At 41.2% G+C, this 20,831-nt stretch overlaps 1 protein-coding gene across 1 annotated transcript in view; it reads left to right on the top strand.

The window, feature by feature from the left end:
* The first annotated feature begins 4,848 nt into the window (after positions 1 to 4,848).
* Positions 4,849 to 20,831, top strand: part of SCRN1 (secernin 1) — a 40,659-nt gene continuing 24,676 nt past the window's right edge. Inside the window, exons 1-2 of the mRNA XM_074838209.1 lie at positions 4,849 to 4,999; positions 15,446 to 15,605. Of these exons, the coding sequence (XP_074694310.1) occupies positions 15,447 to 15,605 (159 nt within the window). The 5' untranslated portion in view covers positions 4,849 to 4,999; position 15,446. The remainder of the gene's footprint in view (positions 5,000 to 15,445; positions 15,606 to 20,831) is intronic.

The raw sequence follows: 20,831 nt of genomic DNA, 5'->3' as shown, positions 1-20,831 counted from the left end.
CACATAGTTACTATAGCACATTTCTTGCAGAGGGAAGTGAGACACCTCTTCCAGTTCATCAGTCTGCTACCAGCATTTCTGTACAGGCAGCACCACAACAATGGAAACATACGTGAAGATTAAACAGGATCATTGCATAAGAAAGTAATGCTGTTGTCTCTCCATTTTCTGCTTCTTTGTTGTTGTTACTGGCTTATCTTCTCAGGATGACAGATTTCCTTCTTCCACCCACCTTGACTATTTATTATTATGAGTCTTAAGCTATTGTCAAGTATTTTAGCCTTGTTGTTAACAGGTGCTGTTCTAACACACTAAAAAAGCTCCAGACTCATGGACTTCATATGCCAATAATAATGTATGTGTCTTGTGATACCTTTTAGGGTTATGAAAATAAGTGTGGTGTCACAGGTTACTGTAAATTAAAACAAGGAAAATGACAACGTTTATGAAAACAAAGCAAGAGACATGCTTTTTTGATAAATCATTACTCCAGAAAAAGGTGACCTTTTTGAATGGGCAATGAAGCAGCTTAGTTGTGTGGTTCAGTGCTGTGCCTGATAGGTTTCTAGACACAGAGTGACTGCAGCGTGCCCAGAGTCCTGGTAGCATGCTGTCTTCTGTCCCTGTGACACAGGGTAAGCAGTTGTGTTCTGTTATGTCACTTGTGCCACGGAGAAATCAATCACCTTCTGTGTTGCATGAGTAAGAGCTTGGCATCTAAGCCTGCCATTGTGCCTGTGATGGCATCTTATGTACAGCTGCAGCCATTTTCATAGATTAATCTTCAATGGTATAATTGAATAAAGGGGCTGCAGCCAAGACTTCTCCTATATTTTTAGTTTTGAACATTCACTGAGCCCAGCAGGTGACATCTTCACATTAGAACATTGCACCTGTCACCCTCTTTCTTTGTTACAGGTGAAGCCACCTTTAGGATGGGAGAAGTACTCTCAATTCTCTGCTCCAGTCTCCCAACCATATAAAAAATCCAAAACACCCTAGTACCATTGATACTTTTTGCTTTTTAGATTTGTTCTATGACATCAGTTGAATTTACTGGCCTATGGTGTAAATATTATATTAGGGTCTTGCAAGGTTTTTCAATGTTACTAACTCTTCTGTATATAAGGAGTTTTTTTTGTTCCTATAACTCACTGTAAGAGGAATCATTTAAGTTTAGTGGGATGCCTTTATGGGTATAGACTTAGAATGCTGACTTAGCAGCCACCAGGTACATTTGTTCTGTATGACCCCTGTTCATCTGATTTTTAGGTAGTCCAAATCAGTGTCCACCAGAGAGAACAAGATTAAGACGGTGGCTTGAATACCAACAAAAGAGCTTTCTTGGCTGCATTGTGCTTTCACCAAAATCTAGCTAGTACATCTTTTTTATATAATTTCAATGCTTAGATGGTCTTTTTTGCCATCTGCATTAAGCCAATTTATCTCCTTCTAAACAGTTTGCTGAGAAAACTAGTTCCATCAGTTGTATGCCTGCATGGCTGCTGTCTTGAACTTGCAGAGGGAAGTATTTTGGAAATGATGAATCAAAGATTAGTGCTGCAGTGCCTTGAGGATTTTGGGTACTAGTTCTCCTGAATAGGCTTTGATCTCCAACTAAGGAGGTATTAAAAGAACAAAAATAAACTCTAACTTAAGCTGTATGTTGCTGTGTTTGCCTTTTGGTCTCTTCCTTTCACAGATAAAACATGGAACAAAGGTTCTTTGAAATTCTGTTTTCTAAAGATGTGTCCTTCCTGCTCTCCTCCTTTGATGTTGCATCCCATTGGAAACTCATCTTTTACAGGAGAAAAAACCATTTTTTTTTTAATATCCATAAATTCTGCTGTTATGTTATTAAAGACAAAGAGCAAATAATCAATAGATAAGCACTGTGGCTTTGTCCTAATTACTATAATTTTGTATCTTCTGTTTACGCAGCAATCTCCATTCAAAGATTTCAAAGATGCAGCTGTGACTAAATGCTCTCCCCATTTCATGTATGAGGTAATTTAATTGCCATGAGGTTACAAGATTTATCCAAAGCCAAGCAGCAAGCTTATGGCAGAACAACATACACCCCGGGCTCTCTTGATTCCCAGGACCATGCTCTAACCACTCATCCTTGCTGCTTTACACTGTTCATGACAGCTTACACAGAAGGAAGCACTGTGTCGCCGGTATGTAATCATTCTGTAGACAGTCTAATAATTCTTAGGTAGATTATACTCAGCCGTAATCATCTCCAGTGTAATTAGAGAATAGACTTAGTCATCTAAGTGAGCATAATATGGGTAATGTAAGTGGTGTGTTATAGGATATAATTTAAACCCGCTTTTAAATTGCACCTGCTCTTTTCATCGGCTATCTTTCTGATTCTAAGAAGCAAGCTGCCTATGACGCAGTTCATCCTTGATGTAACTCCAGAGCAAGGAATTTGGGTTGTTATGTTCAACTGAAGTTGTTGCAATTAACTTGGTAGAAACTCCTCAGCTTTTCAGTGATTCAAATCACCTTTCAGTTACGTATTTTAAGCAGGAGATATCCAGGCTTTTTTCTATTGCAAAACACATTGAACTGTGATTCTGATGACAGCAAACTGATAGCAGAAGAAAACAAAGCTCTTGCTTAAAATACATAGTGGAAGATCTTAGAGTATGAAGGGCTCCATGTTGCTAATGATCAGCCCTGCTTTTTAAACAAAAGCATTGAGCCTAAGTAATGACTTATAAATTAGTCCCTATTCAGGTTACTGATATACCCCCCAAAGGTGCAGATGCCACAATATTTCACAGTCACTGAGTTTTAGACTGAGAACAGCAAAGCATTTTCTCCTTTGGTTATATAATGAAGTTGCAACTTCTGGCCTGCGATTAAGTTTGACAGCAAGGGTGTCCAAAGCTTACCCATAATTTCTGAACACATGCAGACCCCTTCTGCTGCTTGTGGTGATGACAGGAAATGCTTTTTGCTGCATATGGTTCCAGGATTCTTCTAGAATTTTCGTTTCGAGTCCCTTATGCAGATTCTGTAAGGCTTTTTGTTTTTCTTTTACCAGATTACTAAAGTAGATCTACTGATCTAATATGCAGTGTGATATTTAAGTGTCTTGATTCCTATGTTGCAGGAGTGCATGACATGTAGTACTAACTGAAATTTGAACTATCAGTCCTGTGCTTTTGGTGGCAATTGATTCTGCAGACATGTTAGGCTGGCTTGGCCCATGTTAATGCGTTAGGCTCCTGAAAAGAAACAGGAAGAAAAGCAAATATCTTGAGGAACCCAACTCCAACCACCAAGTTGTACAGCTGCTGACAGGGTACTTTCAGGTAATTAGTTCTGCTGGCAAAAAGCATTAAAATCTGTAAAATGAGACAATAGCTGAGAATAAACCTCTTGGATTTAGGCACAAAGTTCTTTTATAGATTTCTACATTTCCTGTGCCTTCCCCAGGTTCCACACTGCTGCACCAACCTAACATACTTGCTTCTTCCTGCTCTTATGCTGAAACGCTCTAGTTCTTAATGCTCTTTGTTCTGTCTACTGGCTCATCCTTGCCTCTCTGACCTCCTCCCCAGCTTCCTTTTAACCTTCCCATCTTCCTGTCAAACATACTTGGCAGTCCCTTCTCCACACTAAGTGTCTGGTCTGGGGCAGGCATTGGCAGAGCATACAGCAAGGTTCCTGTCCTTGAAGACAGAGATAGAAGCGTTAAAGGTGCTTCTGCGTGCTAGCAAACCATGTTTGTTTCCCTAAACCAGAGTCATTTAACTGGGTAGCTGTGGACCTGCATGATTACACCTAGCAGTGAAACTATTTTCACCTCTGCATGGAGGCACAGGTTGTGTGCTGAGGATGGAGCACACGGGACAGCCCCATTTGGGTGGATTTGGCAAACAGAGCTGGCCACCTGCTCCACACGGCGAGGCATGCTGTGCTCTGCACAGGGCCTCAGAGGGATGGTCAGTGCCATCCTGCTCTGGGCCTGGCAGTGCTGGTGCCCTTGCACCAAAGAGCTGAGAGGTCCCCAGGGGTTCAGCCGATGGAGGGGCAGAAGCCCGCTGTGACGCTTCACACACGGCCAGCAGAGAAGTCCCCAGTTGCAAGGTCATCCCCTCAGCTTTGTAAAGTTTGCTGGACTCATCTGGTGCTTTGACTGGTCGATGAAGTAGCAGGCACATTTTAAATGGTTGGACTAGATGATCTTCAAGGTCTTTTCCAACCTAGATGATTCTGTGATGAAATTACCTGCTTTACTTTCTACTTATCCTGTGTGTGTGACGGAGGAACACAAGTTACCAATCCAATTATATGACTAAAACTGAATAAATGAGCCTCTTCTCTTCCAACACCTAACGTGAAGGGAGCATTCATGCCCCCTCTTCGTCCCTGAGATGGGCTGAGGGGCGACATGTGCACCGCTCGCCACCCAAGCCTGCAAAACGCGGACGCCTCTTCTTGGTGCTTCCACGTCCTCGCGCTTTGGCGGCCTTCACCTCGCTGTGGTGTTTGAGGGTGCACCCACCCACGCGAGGCACCAGCGGCCACCACCTCTTGCCCTGAAGGTGGCAAGCCAGGAGTCAGGACGGCCGCTCTCCCTCACGGGGGGCGTCGGGGAGACCCCGGGCAAGGTCAGGAGCGGCTGTGAGGGGAGGCTTGGTACCACCTGGGCAGCCGGCCAGCTACGCCGTGAAACGCCAGAAACGGGCGGTCCCCGAGGCCCGCGGTGACCGGGGGGCAACCCCCGCCCAGGCGGCGCTGGAGGAGGGGCGCGGTGGGACGGCCGAGCTGCGCTGACCCTGGCGGGAGCGAGCCGCAGCACCGCCGACCCCTCCGCTGCCTCCGCTGCCGCCGCACCGGCCGGGACTCGCGGCGCGGAGCGGTTCGGCGGCGGCTGCGCGCGCAGGGGGGAGGGGGCCGCGCGCCGCCCCTGCTCCCACCGGTAGGGGCCGCCGCCGCCAGGCTGAGGGGAGCGGAGCGAAGCGTGAGGCGCGCTGAGGTACGGTAACGGTGCCGGTGCCGGGGATGCTGCGGGGCAGGGCGGCATCCCCCCGACCCCTGCCTCCTCCGAGCGACCGGGCCGGGGTCTCACTGCTTGGCGAGGGGGGAGGGTGCGGGGTCTGCGGGCAGCGACCCGCCCGGCGGGGCTCGCCCCGTTAGCGCCGGGCGGGGAGGGGAGGGGGAGGATGGCGCAGGGCCGGTGTCCTGGAGTCGGTGCGGGCGCCGTCCTCCGGCGGCGTTGTCCCTAGGCGCCTCCGCGCACCTGCTGCCGCGGCGGCGAGAGGCACCGCGCCGCCCTGGGCGGGGGCTGCGGGCACGGCGTAACATGGCTGCCCCGCAGGCCTCCCCCGGCCCGGGGGGGCGGCGGGCCCGACGGGGGCTGGGCCCCGGTGGTGAGGGGGGGGGAACTTGGTGTTTGGGGCTGGCATCGGCAAACGCCGTCCCCGGCTGCCCCTTGCCGTGCAGTTCGAAGCAAGGCTCGCCGGTCTCTCTCTTCGCTGGCTGCCCTCTCTACTAGCTGCTGCTTTCCTTTCTGCTGCCTAATGACCAGGCGTGGGTTGTTGTCCCTCCTTGGGTTTTTTTATTTTTGAAGGTGCCTTTTCGTATAGTCACCTTGAAATCTAGATGCCTTCATGTGCATTTCTAAGCATACTGTTACGCTTAGGTAGGGTATGCGATGGTTCCGTTCACTTGAGCAGGCTGATGAGCAGACGTACCTTCCTGTAAGAGGCTACAAAACTGACATCTCTATTTGTGGTACTATAATAATACTAGACACTATGATTAACCTGCCTTAAAAAAAAAAAAAGAAAAAGACATTTTCTCTAATACCAATAACTAGAGGGGAAAAAACCTGAGCATCTCAAAGAGAAGACAGTTTTATTAAGGACCCTGATCCTATGAGTGCACATGTGTATAAATCTATACCTATGAAAAATGGCCTTAGAACTGAGTAAAGCCATCCATAGCTGTAAGATATGAAACTTTAATAATCCCAGAGAAGTGGTTGTGGTGCAGTACACACAGTAAATTCTGTGATGCAAACTACCCGTGTATGCTAGATTTACTCAGTAGTTTAGAAGATAATACATACATGAACTTGTGGGAAGTGGAGTGACTGACTCGGTTATAGACTATTACCATTTCAACTGTTGGTCTAAAAGCTGGTTTAGAATTAGGGATTTAAAGCACCTCTAAGCATGCTGGTTTGTTCATAACATGCACCCCAAACCTGCTAGCCAAACAAAAAGAAATCTCCAAACAAACCCTCAATCATATATATTTAACAAGCTGATCTCTGTAAACACGGGACTTCCACCGATTTGCAGTGAATCAGGACTGAAGTTAAACCATTCATAGTGTTGTGAACTTTTCCAAGCAGTTTAGATCCCAGAGCTTACATAGACAGTCTAAAAAGGCAGGTGTTATATTGAGGCAGATGTGGTGGATAGAAATCCTTTATTGATGTGAGTAGGCTTTGTCCTCCCCAGAAGAGTATTTCTGATATTTAGAGTTTGAGATTTTTATGGTAACTCCTTTTTTGGAAGACCTTTGTAATTTTTTTTTCCTGGTAAAGTAGGGCATGGCTTAAGCTCCGTTTGTTTACTCTTGCTGAGTTTGGTGTTTTTGGTAAAGGGTACTGAATTTGGCTCTCTGTCCTCCCCTTCAAAAGTCATCAACCATGGATGTTTTACACAGCTTGCATGTGGAAAAGTGTGCTGGTTTATGCTAGAAGCTTCTACTAAAAATGTCATTATTATGGACTTGAAGAGTTGTGAAGCTGGACATTGTCCCTGTAGTGTGTTGGCCTTCTCTTCCTGTAAATTCAGCAGACTGAGAAATTGCACGGAATTGCTACTACACCTGCCTCTATGTAAGGTAACCAAATGGCTAGTTTCTGCCACGATGTGTTGCATTACATCCTAACATTTGAAAATTGTTGCTAGTATTTCAACAACTTGCTGTTGTTTTAGGTTGTATTTTAAACTAAAGGGAGACTTCCAACAAGATACTTTGATGCTTTTTATTTTACCCCTCGTTGCTAATTTGGAATGACCAGCAGTCAGTGTGCGTTAGCCAGCTGTGTGTGGAGGTGGACAGTCTCCTGTGCAGTGATGAAGACCTAACCGAACTGCAAAACTGGATTGTGCTGGCTCTTGACAACCAGTGAAAGCTACATGGGCTTTCACTGCAGCAGTTATGCAGCAGTTAGGGACTTTGCGTTATGAAGTTGTGTGTTGTACAAAGATGCTTTAGATGCTAGGAGCTCCTAACAAGGGTCTGTGCCCCAGTGGCAGAAGCAGGGAAACAGGTGCTTCTCTATGAGATGGAGAGTGGTACAAATCCGACCTTAGACTGCAGGCTGGAATAGCAGCTACAAAAGGAATAGAGTTCTGTGACTGCTTGGAGACTTAATTAAGTGCATTGACATCCACTCAGTGAAAAGTCTGTATAAATAATGAATCTTCCCTGTATGCACAGCCTGTGATGGAAATGAGACTGAAATCTGTTGTCTTCTGGATGACTGACCCTGATTTGCTTTTAAATAGAACTATGTGTTCATTAACATAATTCAGATTACTTGAGGCAAAAAATAAGATCCTATCTTCTTTTGAAAGATGCCTACTTTGAAAGGTTGGACAAGGGTGTATTAAACTGGTTGGTCAAGGGACTGTAAACTTTTTTAACAGCTGAAATCTTACAATTTCTTAGGACTTTACATGCTGAAGAGTTTTGCCATGCTCATTTGATGGCCAGTATCTAGTTTGTTAGTCTTAAGAAATCTGGCAGTTGTTGCCAGGAATATTCCAAGTTTTCCCACATGCAGCAAGAGAAATATTTTCAATTCCTTCCAGGCCTATTATGCATTTGCTCAGTTAAATGACTGAGGGGGGCGTGCTGCTTAGGAGCGCTTTGAAGCACAACTTGATTTTTATGACTGTTTAGGGAATTGATACTTCTTGTAATTCAAAAATTAAAGTACACTTTCTAGAGAAAATGGCCACCCCAAATCTCTGACTAGAAGTTTGAGATGTTGCTTATTTTGAGCAAATTTTAAAGAATTTTTCAGCATGTAGTTAATGTGCAAAAAAGAAGAGAGACAGAGAAAAGTTGAGCATGGCTTGCTAAGTTTTAGCTGCTGATAACTCTTCTTGGATATCTTCTCAGACACAGCTTAGAGGGACAGAGACAATCGAATTTGAGTGTGGCACCTTCAGATGGTAAATTGGTATCATCATCCATTGGTAGTAAGGAAAGAGTCAAACAGTTTGACCAAGGTCTAATAATGAGATGTCCAAACCATAGCGACACCGAGAGTTGGCATAGTTTTGTGCTTTATATTCAGGAACAGCCTTTGCTTTCTAATTGCTTAATAAATGCAACCTTCCTCTCTCCTGATAAGTCATGCATTAAAACTGTCCAAACTGCCAATTAAAAAAATAACCTTTCAGTGTTTCCTAAGATGGAAACAATATTATTATTGTGCCTTTCAGTTTGCTGTCTTTGTTCTGTGCCTGCAGCTGAATGAATTTTGCTTTTCATTTCTGTTTTTGGAAACATTGCTTTTCTGCAGGATGCAGAGATCACATGTCTCTATGTGCATAAGACACTAGGCTTGATTTGTAAATGGAAATACAAGCTTGTCTCAGGCACAGGAAACATCTTAATTTGAAAGTTAAAATGGAGGTTCAAAACCAACAACTAAACCCTGAACGAAGTTTTCACAGTTGTAGCTGACCTTTTTCCTGCCACCTCATTAAAAATAGGTAAGAGTTGAGAATAAATAATGTGTGGCCTATTTGATATATTCTTCCCTTCCTAATGAGAGAGCCTTGGTCCAAACCTGAGGACTCTTGTTCAGATGCTGCCTCTCAGTTTTTCACTGTAAATGTTTCTTGCAGGTTAGGTCACTTACTGTTTCTGGTAGCCATGAAAACAGATTTATTGAAATCTTTAAACAGGACTGAAATAGTTCAGAAGTATTAGCACAGCTGGGTTTCTGTTTTATAAAAGCCCAAAATACAGTGAGAGAAGTCATCCTTTAATACACAGAAACAAGTTGTATGTCTTCGTAAAAGGTTTAATATGCTCTCTGGACTTTAAAAGCAGCTCAGCTCAAATCTTTTTTTGCGATATAAATGTTAAAGAAAATGCTGTCATCACCAGAATGCATTCAGAATTTGTCAGCCAGGAGTTTAGCAGCCTCTGCATTTCTGGTACCTAAAGCACCTGTTCCAGACCAGCTTTAATTTGAAGAAACTATAGAAGTGAGGGTGGAAAAATTAGGCTGTGTGATCAGTGAAGCTGATGTTCTGACCAAACTGCTGTGGAGGTCTGAGATGAAACCCCAGTGTTGACCCTCCCACCCTTGTTTTTGTGGACACCCGCACTGTCTTGAAAACACGGTGTTGATTATCACAGCATTAACAATGGGTTATCTAGGACAATCATAGGTGTGCTTGAATAACTGGCGGTTAGGAGAGTTTTAGACTTCACCCTGTATGACTCTTTGGTTATGTCTGTGCTTCAGAAAGCTCGACAGTTATGCCAGCAAAACTCTTGAAGACAAACTTAGAAAATGTTTGAAAGATGAGTTTGTGTGATGTATTTATGCAGCCTCACTAAGGTGAATGAAAGCAAAGTGTGTTGTTCGTGCTACCATCCATGCTGGAAGACTTGCTAGCACAGCTATGCTAAGTAATGAATGCAGCAATTATGCTGCAAGGTGAAGGTTTGGCTTGATCAAACTGAAGTTTTGCCAGCTTGTGAGTCAAATCATATCAATACAAAGCAAATTTTACAGGTAAGTTCTCATAGTAACATGAGGTGAATACTGTTCTGTTGTGCTGACTGCTTTGTCTCACTAAACTTTTCTTCCTTAATATCTGCTTGAGCATTGTTTTGATTTCTTGTGAAGAGGAGCTTCACAATGGCAGTAGCTGACTTCTCATGTAATATCTTTTACTGGTCTGGTATTGCTCTACATGATGACGACTATGTATTGTTAAATTTTTGGGCAAGAGACTATATTGGTGTAGACAAAAAACTATTTGCATAGAGTATTAAAGGGCAGAACTGTTTGTACATGTGCATCACTTAACATGTCCTAAATGGTGCCTTGTCAGGAAAGGAGTATCTCTATGTGTAGGACTAGCTACTTCAGAATTTTTTCATTTGGTGTAAATCTTGATTAACAATAAATCTTAATTAGCATTTCAGAAACACCAGCTAACCTAACTTGTATTAAAACCAAAAGGTTTTTATATGTGAGTTTAGGAGCATCTTTAGCTTTTCTTGAGACAAAGTAGCAGGGCATTAAGTTAGCAGCAATTAAAAAAGTATGAAGAGCAAATATTGGTTCAGTTCAATAAGCATGAGTTAAATTTCAAGACACCTTTTTTTTGACCCTGCTTTCTCATGCTGATCCTTTTTATTGCCCTCTGTTTCCTAGTGAGTGCTGCACTTTCATTATAAGCCTATTGTTTTGTTTTCCAATTGAAAGAAAAGACAGAGAAAATAACTTGCTGTTGGGAAAAGCAGTTTTACTGTTTTAGAAATACGCTTTGGAATTGCTTGAACAATATGTTGTTAGAAGAGCTTCAAAACCTAATAGTTCATAATATTGAATTTTTATTTTGGGTATTTTTGATTTTAATAAATACAGCAACTATGAAAGCTGTTGGCAAGCCAGTTTTCACATAATTTTTAACTCTGTAAAACTAGTAATTACTTCGTGCTTAATGTCTTCGTGGTATTTTGGCAAACAAGGAAAATTAATTGGCTTGAAAAGAGTTGATATCTATTTGATATGGGAGGATAAAGTTATTTTTCTGAGAAGTGATTTTATTGTAGCAGTCAAATTCTTGAACTTCATAAAAGATTATTTCAGTATCAAATTGCAGCTTTCAGAGAAACAGTACACAGTGTTATTCTGGAAAAAAACCCCAAACAAGTCTTGAGCAAGTTAGCAAGTTTGGCCTCTGACTTGCTAAGCTCAGAGTGCTTTGTTGTGGATACATAGCTATTTCAGTTTTCCTGGGTCAGGAGGAAGGCTCCCAAACACACAGAATAATTTATGCCCGTCCCTATTCTCCTAGGAGTGGGGCTTCCGTCTCTGTCAGTCATGTGTTCATGAGGGGAGGACAGGATACTACTATCTGTCCTCCATGTCTCTTGTTATAGGGGCATTATTTGTCTCTTCCTGTCAGCCTCTACATCCAAACGATGTTTTCATTAGATTGTCACAACCTTTATGTACAGACTTTTATTCCTTGTTGACCACTGTAAAAGTCAGATTGTGGACAAATTTTGACACTAATAGGGCAAGTTGTTCTCATTAGAATTTGTGACCCTTCTTAATGCACATTAGCATTTTTAAGATCCTCATACTGTGACATGGAAAATAGAGTGAAATGTTCCAAATCTTGATATTTTCAACCTGAAGATTAGTATTTTATGTCTATCATGATTTATGGGTTAGTTTTGTTGAGGCAGTGCTAGGCAATAGCACTTTCATGTTCACCCTATTTCAGGAGTATGGTGATGTTTGGACATGTTTATAAAGCCCTGATAATTGTGGTACCTGTTGTTTCACATTGTGATGTTTGGAGCCAGACATTGCCCAGTGGGTGCATCAAAGTACTTACGAGCTCATCTGACAGTGATGGTGACTTGTTTGTAGAATTAATTTGACTTGGCAGTCTCTAAATGAGATTTAACACAATGAGAGAAGATCTTAATACAGGAACTTGTTAAACAAAGCTTATTCATAGTGTCAGAACACAAACTAAGCTAAGTGCCATAGTGACCAGGAGACTCTGGAAAAAAAAAAAAAAAAGACCGTGTGCAATATTGCACCCCAGCTGTAGCATGCTTTTGTCAAATAAAAGGATACCAAGTGGAGTATGTTACCTTGTGGCTGTTGCTCAGAACTGGTTTTCCAACCTTTGTGCCCACCCTAACTCTAGGCCAACCAAGTGTGATGCCTGTTAACTACAGGAAACTGCAGCAGTGATTATGTAGTGACATAGCATAATGTACAGCTCTTTGTTTGTAGTGATTTCTTATGCAGAATGGTTTTGGATGTAGCCTATAACAGACTATATGGTTCCTGTTTCTCTTAACTTGCAGTGGCCCATCCATGAGTGTAATGGTCTGCAATCAAATCTAGGGCCTGTTGACATACAGAGTAAGCTTACCTCTGTCCACGACAAAATGTAGCTCTGAGGTATGATCTGTTGAGCAAATCAGGCCTGGATGCTAGCATGCTCTGTGTGAAGAACTGCGTGAATGAGTAACAAGGTGTTCTTTAAGACCTATTTGCAGTCATTCCCAGTGTTTTCTAAGGTTTTCAGGATTGCCTTTCATTGGAGGAGCAAATACTGGGTGAAAAAAGAGTAGGGATTAACAGTAGGTAGTTTTGTAAACTAGCCTGATTTATCAGACTACTGTGAAGGAGGAATATTTTGTTCCTCCTGTAGATGAAAGATGCTTCTTTGGTATTGAGTCAGGATGGTACGTTGTGAGAGGACAAAGAGGTGGCAAATGTGTGGGAATGACAACCTGAAGTTGAACTAAGGAAAAGAGAAAATGAAGTAGGCAAGTAGAAGTGTCCTGCTTAGAGAGGTAGCTGCTAATGGACTGCTTTAGTTACATGATGGAGGAAGATGAAGTTCAGTAGTGTTCTGAACACACACAGGTTGTGGGTGTATCTGAGAAACTGCCATTTGTCATATTTAAAATGAATCAAATGAGGTTCTAGGAAAGATTTCTACCTGGAAAAATAAGTAGATTTAAACTGTAGTAGCTAGCTTCCTTCTCTGGAAACATAATTTAAGATCCCAGTGCCAACTCTTAGGACAATCATGTTTTCAGTACGAGCTTGTAACATTCAGCTCGTAGTGTTTCACTGTTATACCCCCCTGTATGAAACATACTGTGTGTTGAAGTGAACTCTAGTTGTAGAGTAGATTACTCATACTTACATACTTAAAAAGCATTGCTAAAATGGCAATTTGGTTTTGTTTCAGTATCTGTTGGTATATTTAAGGGAAAAAAATAAAAAACTTCGCAAATACGATTGAGCCTGTCTTGTTCCAAGGAGGACTACAGGAGTCTGTAGAACATTACATACCTACAGGTTTTTAATTCTTTTCCCTGCCTACTCAGTCTGTAGGTATGTAGAAGTCTGCTTTGCATACCTTCCAATTTGTTCAGTAACAGTGCTGAAGTGTTCCTTCCCAACTTTTTAAGCCTACCTTGCAATATGTTTGGTATGTAAGTTGAAGAACTTGTAATAAAAATTAGTACTGTGTATCACTTTAGCCTTTCTTTCTAGGCTGTTGGATGTCTACTGCCTTTCAGCTGTCTTAAGTATTTCAAATAAATCTCCTTAGTTTGTGTTTATTCAAAAGAAGTATTTTCTTTATTCTAATGAGATCCACAGTAAGCCTGGAAGTTATTCAGGATTTTGACTGGTCTGGCAAGGCATCAAAAGACAGATTTAGAGCACTAAATGATGACTTATCTGAAGGTAGATGTGAACTCTTAGGGTGCTGAAAAGCCATTATGTTGACGTCACCAACACAGCAAAATAAATGTAAATCCACATATTTGGAGTAATTCATAGCAAAATACTGAATGGTTTCATTAGTGATGAAGGTTGGGCAATGCTTTACATGTTGCATTTCTGTTTAATCACAAATGCTCTGATGACTCACAACTGATAAGAGTGGCAATTAAAGTGGGGCTTTGTCTTCATGTCTGTCAGCAAGATGCTCACCTAGAACCTGTACTGAGGCTTAGTGGCACAGTATGGAAGTCTGCAGGTAGGTGTCCTCTGCCTGATGTGTTTTATCAGCTGAAGTCATTCCAATTTTTATTAGCTTGTCCTTTCCCACTGCTCAAAACCCTGCTTGTAAAAAGGGGTTGATTTGTTCCTTAGTGCATTTTCAACTCAACTGGCTGATTATTCTTGTATATAATCTTATGTAAATTAAAAGGTTGTGTGAGTTCCGTAGACAATTCATCACCCCGCATTGTGTTGATAGAGGACACCTTTAACACACATCTTCTCTTGAAGTTTTTTTTTGCAAGGCTGAGCATCTGTGTGACCTGTTCATAGTCTGTAGGCAAACTCTTAAGAGTATTCGTCTCAAACAATTACCACTTTATGGATTATAGCCTTTATCCAAAAGGCATTCTTTTTCTAGTTTAATATTGGAAGCCTGCTATTCTGCCAGAAGTGTGTGCTCAAATGGTACTGCTTAAAAAAAAAGTCAAATTTGAATGGTTTGAGAGATGTCCAAGGTAATGATCAAAACCAGCTTTGCACACACCCCCACTCCTAGCGTTGTCTTTCAAATAAATTACCAGTTTTTTAGGGGAAACTTTTGATTATATTGGTTGTTTCTAAGGAGTCCAAATGTGTGCAGATATTTTTTACTTGTTGAGGATATTGTGGAGGGAGGTGAGGAACATATTTGTTCATTTTGGGTCTGGAATTTCTAATGCAATGGTAAGATCTATGAAGAAATCTCAGACATCTGTCTTGAGTAATATTTTAACAAGCAATAAACACCCCACCTTTTTCTTTTGTAGGCGTATGTGCCAGAAGTTTCCCTGAATGGTGGAAAAAATGTCAGATACGGCAGTGCACACAAGACCAGCTACAGTAGTGTCATAGTCCTGAAACAGTTTACATATTTTATTAATATATTGTCATTGCAAATACTTAAAATCTTAACATATTTGTGCTATCCTACAAGCATTTTAAAGAATATTCACATTAGCCTGCATAAACAAATAAACTGCAATCAATTAACTTTAGGCAAGAGCAGCAATGCACTCAAACCACAGAGAAAATAAAGTGCAATTAGTGCTTCAGTCTCTTGCTGATCTGAGTAGATAAATTGACAAGACAGTTTTTGATATAATTGTGCTATATCTTTGTTCTGTTTCCAGTTACACCATTGTCTTCCCTCAGGAATCCCTCAAACATGTTTTCTCTCTCCTTTTTTAAAATACTAAACAGAGATTGTAAATTATTTAAAAATTATTCTGTGTCTCTGCACTTGCCTGAGTCAGCAGAATACATCTAGGTCATATGTTTCCGAACAGCTCCGGTGCAGAATATCTTTTTTCTGTGGGGACTAAGTAGACTCCTTAAGGTACAGTTATCTTGCTGGTTTTCCTCTTCTTTATGCCTTCACAAGGCTTGGTTGAAAAATGTCTGAAAATGACTATAAATCTTTTTATTAAATCCAGATAAGCTTCCTCTGATGACCTGCTCTTCTGTTATCATTGGACAATCAACTGACAGATAGAGGGAATGCATTGTCTCTTAGCTACAGCAAGTAGTGGTAGACTGAATGATTCGCTAATGCATGCAGTTATAATTCAGCAAACACTAGTTTTGTTTGTTCACTCTTCCTTTCCTTTCCAGGATGGCTGCAGCTCCCCCAAGTTACTGTTTTGTAGCCTTTCCCCCATGTTCTAAAGAAGGGCTGGTGGTGTTTGGAAAGAACTCTGCACGGCCTAGGGATGAAGTGCAGGAGGTGGTCTACTTTGCTGCTGCAGCTCATGATCCAGGAAGCAAAGTTGAGGTAAGGGTGAATTGTTGCATTCAAACTGTGAGAAATTACTATTATTGGAAGAAATGAAGAAATTGTGGAGTCCTTGTTCCCTTCACTCAAGCTTCTCTTGAGTAGAGACAAGATTTTTTTAAAGTCCTGAAAGTGAAACTTGTAACTTTTTTGTTTGAGGAAAAATCCGTGATCTGTACTTTCTCCTGCAGACAGGCTGAACTGTTCATATCTCAGATTCCTGCACCGTGGGGTCTATCGCTTGCCTTTTCCTTTTAAGGGAAAAATATCCCAGCTAACTGGAACTAGAAGCAAATTTTCAAAGTTTGTCACTTGCCATATGAGTTGTTCTCATTCATGGTGTTTGTTTGACCGTTGTAATGGGGTCTGACTACGCTAGGCATGTTGCAAAACAAGTAGCCAGAATTCTCTGCCTCAAAGAACTTTTGCTCCAATAAGGAAATGTAAGAGCAGGAAAATAAGAGCATAAGCTTGGTAAGCCAAACATACCTCTCGTACATACGGTTGGCTTTGATGACATGTTTTGCAGCTGAGGCACCTTCATCAGGGTCAATTTCTGGTGCTGTGCCTTCTCGCTGGATGTGGAGTCCTGAAGCTGGACGCTGATGCCATGGATGTAGGTTGAAAGGGACCCTGATGGAAGTAATTTTAATTATAGTCTGTTACTGCAGCCTCACTTTACTGACAGGAGAAATGAAAGGATAAGCAGATGTGGAAGGATGAAGCAGAGGGGAAAAATGAAACAAGACGACAGGAAGAGGGAAGAGTGTTCAGTGATGGTGGAATGAAGAGACTGAGACAGCAGAATGAAAGACAAGGATTGGTGCAGGTAGCCATTTTAGCAGAGAACATGGAGCCTGATCAATCTGCACTGTCAGGAGCTTTTGGAGTCCACATGTTCTTGCTCTGTCTGGCAACTGGGAAAGCAGGAGCTGTGATGTTCCCTGCATTCAGCTTCCTTCTGTCCCTGTGGCTGTGCAGAAGGCTCAGGACATGAGGTGTTCTGCACCAGGCTGGTGTGTCTCATCTCTACAGGTCCTTTGTGGATATAATTGTCGCTTCCCCAGAACAGATCTTAAGGCCAGTGCCAGTTTTAATTGTCTTTCAAGTGGGACGACTTCCAAAATTCAGAGGATGTGGTGCTGCTCTTTCTAACAGTTAACGTTCTCTTGATTCCCATTGCTACCAACATCTAGTACAACTCATGCATTATTAAATGGTTTAATCTTGGATATAAAGAAATTCCCCCCCTCATCCAAAAGCACTAACTGCTGTTAATTGCAGTGCTATATCAGTAGTGCAGTTGTAGACCTGTGCTAGCATATGGAACGAATCTGTGGCAATAGGACAAGAAGAAAACTTCAGAACAGTTTTTTTAAAGCTTCTCTTCATAGTAGTGGAAAAAAAAAAAAAGTTCTGTTATTGTGGAAGAAGAACTTCCAAAACCTGCTCTGGAGTGTTTGTATACTTAAAGGAGAATACTTTGTAGGAGCTTAATGTTAGAGTACTTGATTCTTTTGGTTTCCTTGCCCCATATCTTACTCTTTGAGACTGTCATAATTTGCTGAAGAGTATAATTAAGCCATGTATAATCTATTATGATCCCTCTCCCACCCCATGATGAACCAGTTTAATACCTTTTATAGAATTCAGTCATAAACTGGACTCTTTTGCCAGCCCTTTTGGAAACAGGGAGCACAATCCCTTTGCCCAGCACACCGCAGTTTGTAGATTTATTCTCCCAAACAGTATCTGCAAGCTTTCCCCTTAAATGTTGAATTTTTTTTTTTTATATGAAGGTAAAATTTGTTGTAATGTGGTGAAGACGCCCTTTTAGACAAGGCACTGGAGTGGGCTAATAATTTTTTTTTTTTTTTTAAAGCAGGGGCTTACAGCCTAATTAGATGGGTACTTTGTCCTCTGCTAGTCTGTGCTACTGCATAATTTTTCATTAGCTAGCCTGAGGTTTTGCAAGTAAGTGCTGTACAGAAAAATACAGGCTCCAGATGTTTCTGAAATTCTTTCGATTTCCTCCCAGTACAGAATAAAAACATCTTCAGTTGCTCTGGGAGCAGTGCAAGCAATTGCTTATTACTGCGTCTTTATCACACTCAGCACTAAGTATTGTTAATGTCTTCTTCTTTCTCTCAAAATACTCATGGGTTTTTTGAGTAGAGTAAGCTGGTTAAAACAAGATACTGATTTTAATTGTTTTATTGGATCTAAAGGCTGTCTCGTAGCTTTGCAGAGTCCTTTAACTGCTCTCCTTTGGACAGACCTAAGCATAGATTTAGTTGTTAGTTTTTCTTTAAAGTTCAAGATTTTTTTTCCACCTTCAGAGAGAGAGTGTGTTCAATCAAACAAGTCTAGCAAATACCAATGTTGTAGAGTAATTCTCTTTAGAAATAACCCATTTTTTTTCTTCTTTTAAAACTGGCCACTTCAAAGGTCTTTTAAGAAGTATCATAATCCCCTTTGCTGTAGAAATTGTGAAAGATTGACAGAATCAATAAAAGCTCTACAATCCAAGTTTTAGGCTGCTAGATTTTCTTCTAGATTTTGATGTTTTATGAATTTAAGGATGCTAGTGAATAAAAAGATTGCAGTGTCAAACATGCTAACTCTTTGATGGCAGAACCGAAGTAAGGTCTTCAGTTTTTGTTAATTAGATGAAATGTATGTATTTCTCCTGTTGTAGCGATGTGTCTAAGATACTCTTGTCTTATGACACACACATGCTTACCTATAGGCAGAGCTTGTGAAAAGTCTGTTACTTCCTTGTGTACTGTTAGTGGTACCTCTAAAAGTTAAGAAAAGCTTTAAGGAAGGACTTGAATTCAGCTGCATCATGTTTTTTAAGTGGCAGGCATGCAACATTATATCCAGCTTTTAAGCCAATTTACTGAGTTGTCAGAGGTAATTAGCTAAGGGGGAGTGGAGAGGAAGGTCAGAGCTTCTAGGTGTAGCCTTTGACATATTCAGAATTATTACTTTGTTTTTTAAAACCCATGAAAACTGCCAACAGTTCAGTTATGGTTGGGTGGTGGGGTTTTTTTTTTTGCTACAGCTTTCATTCCCTTGCGTTTTATAAAACTAACTGAAGAGGTCTGAGAAAATTAAATGTACTTTGCAAATGGAAAAATATGATTGACCAATTTCATGCTACTGTTTTTCTAAATCAGTAATCCTTTGTGCCTCTGACTAAATTTTCCCTCTCATCCATCCTAGCATGTTTGTTTTTTTCCAAATGAACAGCTTTTCTCTCCATTCCATATTGTACATTTGTATTGGTTTCTTATGCTAGATGCGTGATCCTTTACCTTCACTGGGCAATGACGGTGGACTTGCTTTTCATTATATTCTATTCTTTGCAGGTAATGTAATCCAATGTGTATCAAATTTGGATTACTTCTCTGTAGCTGTCCCTCATGTTCTGATCTTCTGTTAAGAGGTGGTTTTCAACACACCAACAACATGGGTTGTTTTGTAAGACTCTCTCGGGAAGCCTGTATCCTGTTTATGTTCTGTGCTGCTCATGCTTGCAAGTGTGATAATGCATGATGTAACCAAAAATGACACAGTCATTCAGCTAGATTATTGCCTTGAAGGAATCAGGCAGGCTATGCTATATAGAATCAGCTGGTTTGTGGCAGGGCCTTAAAGAATGGAATTCAGTGAATACTGCAAATCATTTTAAGCTTGACCTTTGTGGCTCAATCTACCAGACAAGTAACCCTGCAGCTAACTCATCAACATAATTCCTCCCTCCCATGCCAGCAGGTTCCCAAGTCCCTGAACAATGGGGCTTTTCATAAAGGTCCATTCTGTGTGTGTGACAGCTTTCTCAAAAGTGTGTTCTTGTCTTGCGTTGTCATTTTGCAGTGGCAGATGCTGATCAGCACACTTCCTTGTTGTATTGGTCAGTCTAGTAAACTTGTGCATGCAGGTAAAATATTGCTCCCTTAAGTATAAATCGGGTTGTCTTTTGAATTCCTTGATTCAAAGTGTGTTCTTTTTTTCCCCAGATTGGATTTTAAGAATTTTTCACATGTTAGTGAGAATTCGTATTGTGTAAGTTTTAAGATGCAAGCCTCTCATTTTACTGACTAGATTTGTCTTATCCTCTAGTAACTTACTGCTTGCTGTGATTTTTTTTTTTTCTTTCACCTGAAGAAGTCTTGGGTGGATGATTTTTTCTTAGATTAATTTTCCAGGTGGATTTTTTTTTTCTCTTAGATCAACTTCCCCTTCTTCTAATTTGACCTTTTATCCATGATTAGAAAATAGTCATGGTTGCTTGCTTCAGTATAGAGTTGTAAAAGCTCTTTTATCTTAACAGCATGCAACTTCTTATGGAGGAGTGGAAGGGGGGAAATAGAAAGGACGGTCTACAACGAAGTCTATCGAATTGTGGATTATGCAAAATTTCTCTAATATGTTGGTATTAAACACTCTTCTGGACTTAAAGCCAGCCCTCTGTGAGGCAGGAGGAATTTTGTGTTCTCCAAAACTTCATGGCACAGTTATGCCTTAGTTGGTTTCTTGGTTTCTCTATTTTTGATATATTCTTTTAAAGGATACCATCCTGCCTCCCCTTACTCTGAGTTTTCAGAAGAGCAGTAATATTTTTTGCTCTGTGTTGGTCTGAGCACTGCAGCACTTCACCTGAAGCTAACTGAGGGGTCTCTGGTGTTGCAAGATAGGTATAAAGCTCGGAAAGTAGACTTTGACTGTATTAAAGTTGGCTTTGTATTAGCTGGAGGTATCTTAATTATTGTATTTGTAACATAATTGGCAGGCATTGTGCCAGTGCCGCAGTTTAGTTCTGGTATACTTTGGTTCCCTCTTATGCCAGCTGTTTGGGTTATCTGCATTATATCTGGGGGTAAGATATTCAGAATCTGGTGACAGAAGCCAAGCAGCAGCTGAATCTACTGAGAATTTGCTCTTCGGGAAACCTCCAGATTAGAGTGACAGTGCCACACTTACAGTTGTGTTACTGCAGCTGTGAACTTGAACCTGGGCACCCCCACTATGATACCTCTATGGGTAAGTGCTGATGGGCAGGAAACCTTGATGAAACACAGCAGTGTTTGTGCCCACAATGAAACTTTTAATTTACTCTATGTAGATAAAAAAGATCGTAATCGAAAGGCTTACAATTCAGAATAGCTTAGGAAGCTGCTTTTTCTTGCCTCTCAGCCGAGACCCAGTAACTGTCTGTGT

The sequence above is a fragment of the Strix aluco genome, chromosome 1 (genome assembly GCF_031877795.1).
Source record: "Strix aluco isolate bStrAlu1 chromosome 1, bStrAlu1.hap1, whole genome shotgun sequence".
Taxonomy (NCBI): Eukaryota; Metazoa; Chordata; class Aves; order Strigiformes; family Strigidae; genus Strix; species Strix aluco.
This window is presented reverse-complemented; position numbering and strand designations above follow the sequence as displayed.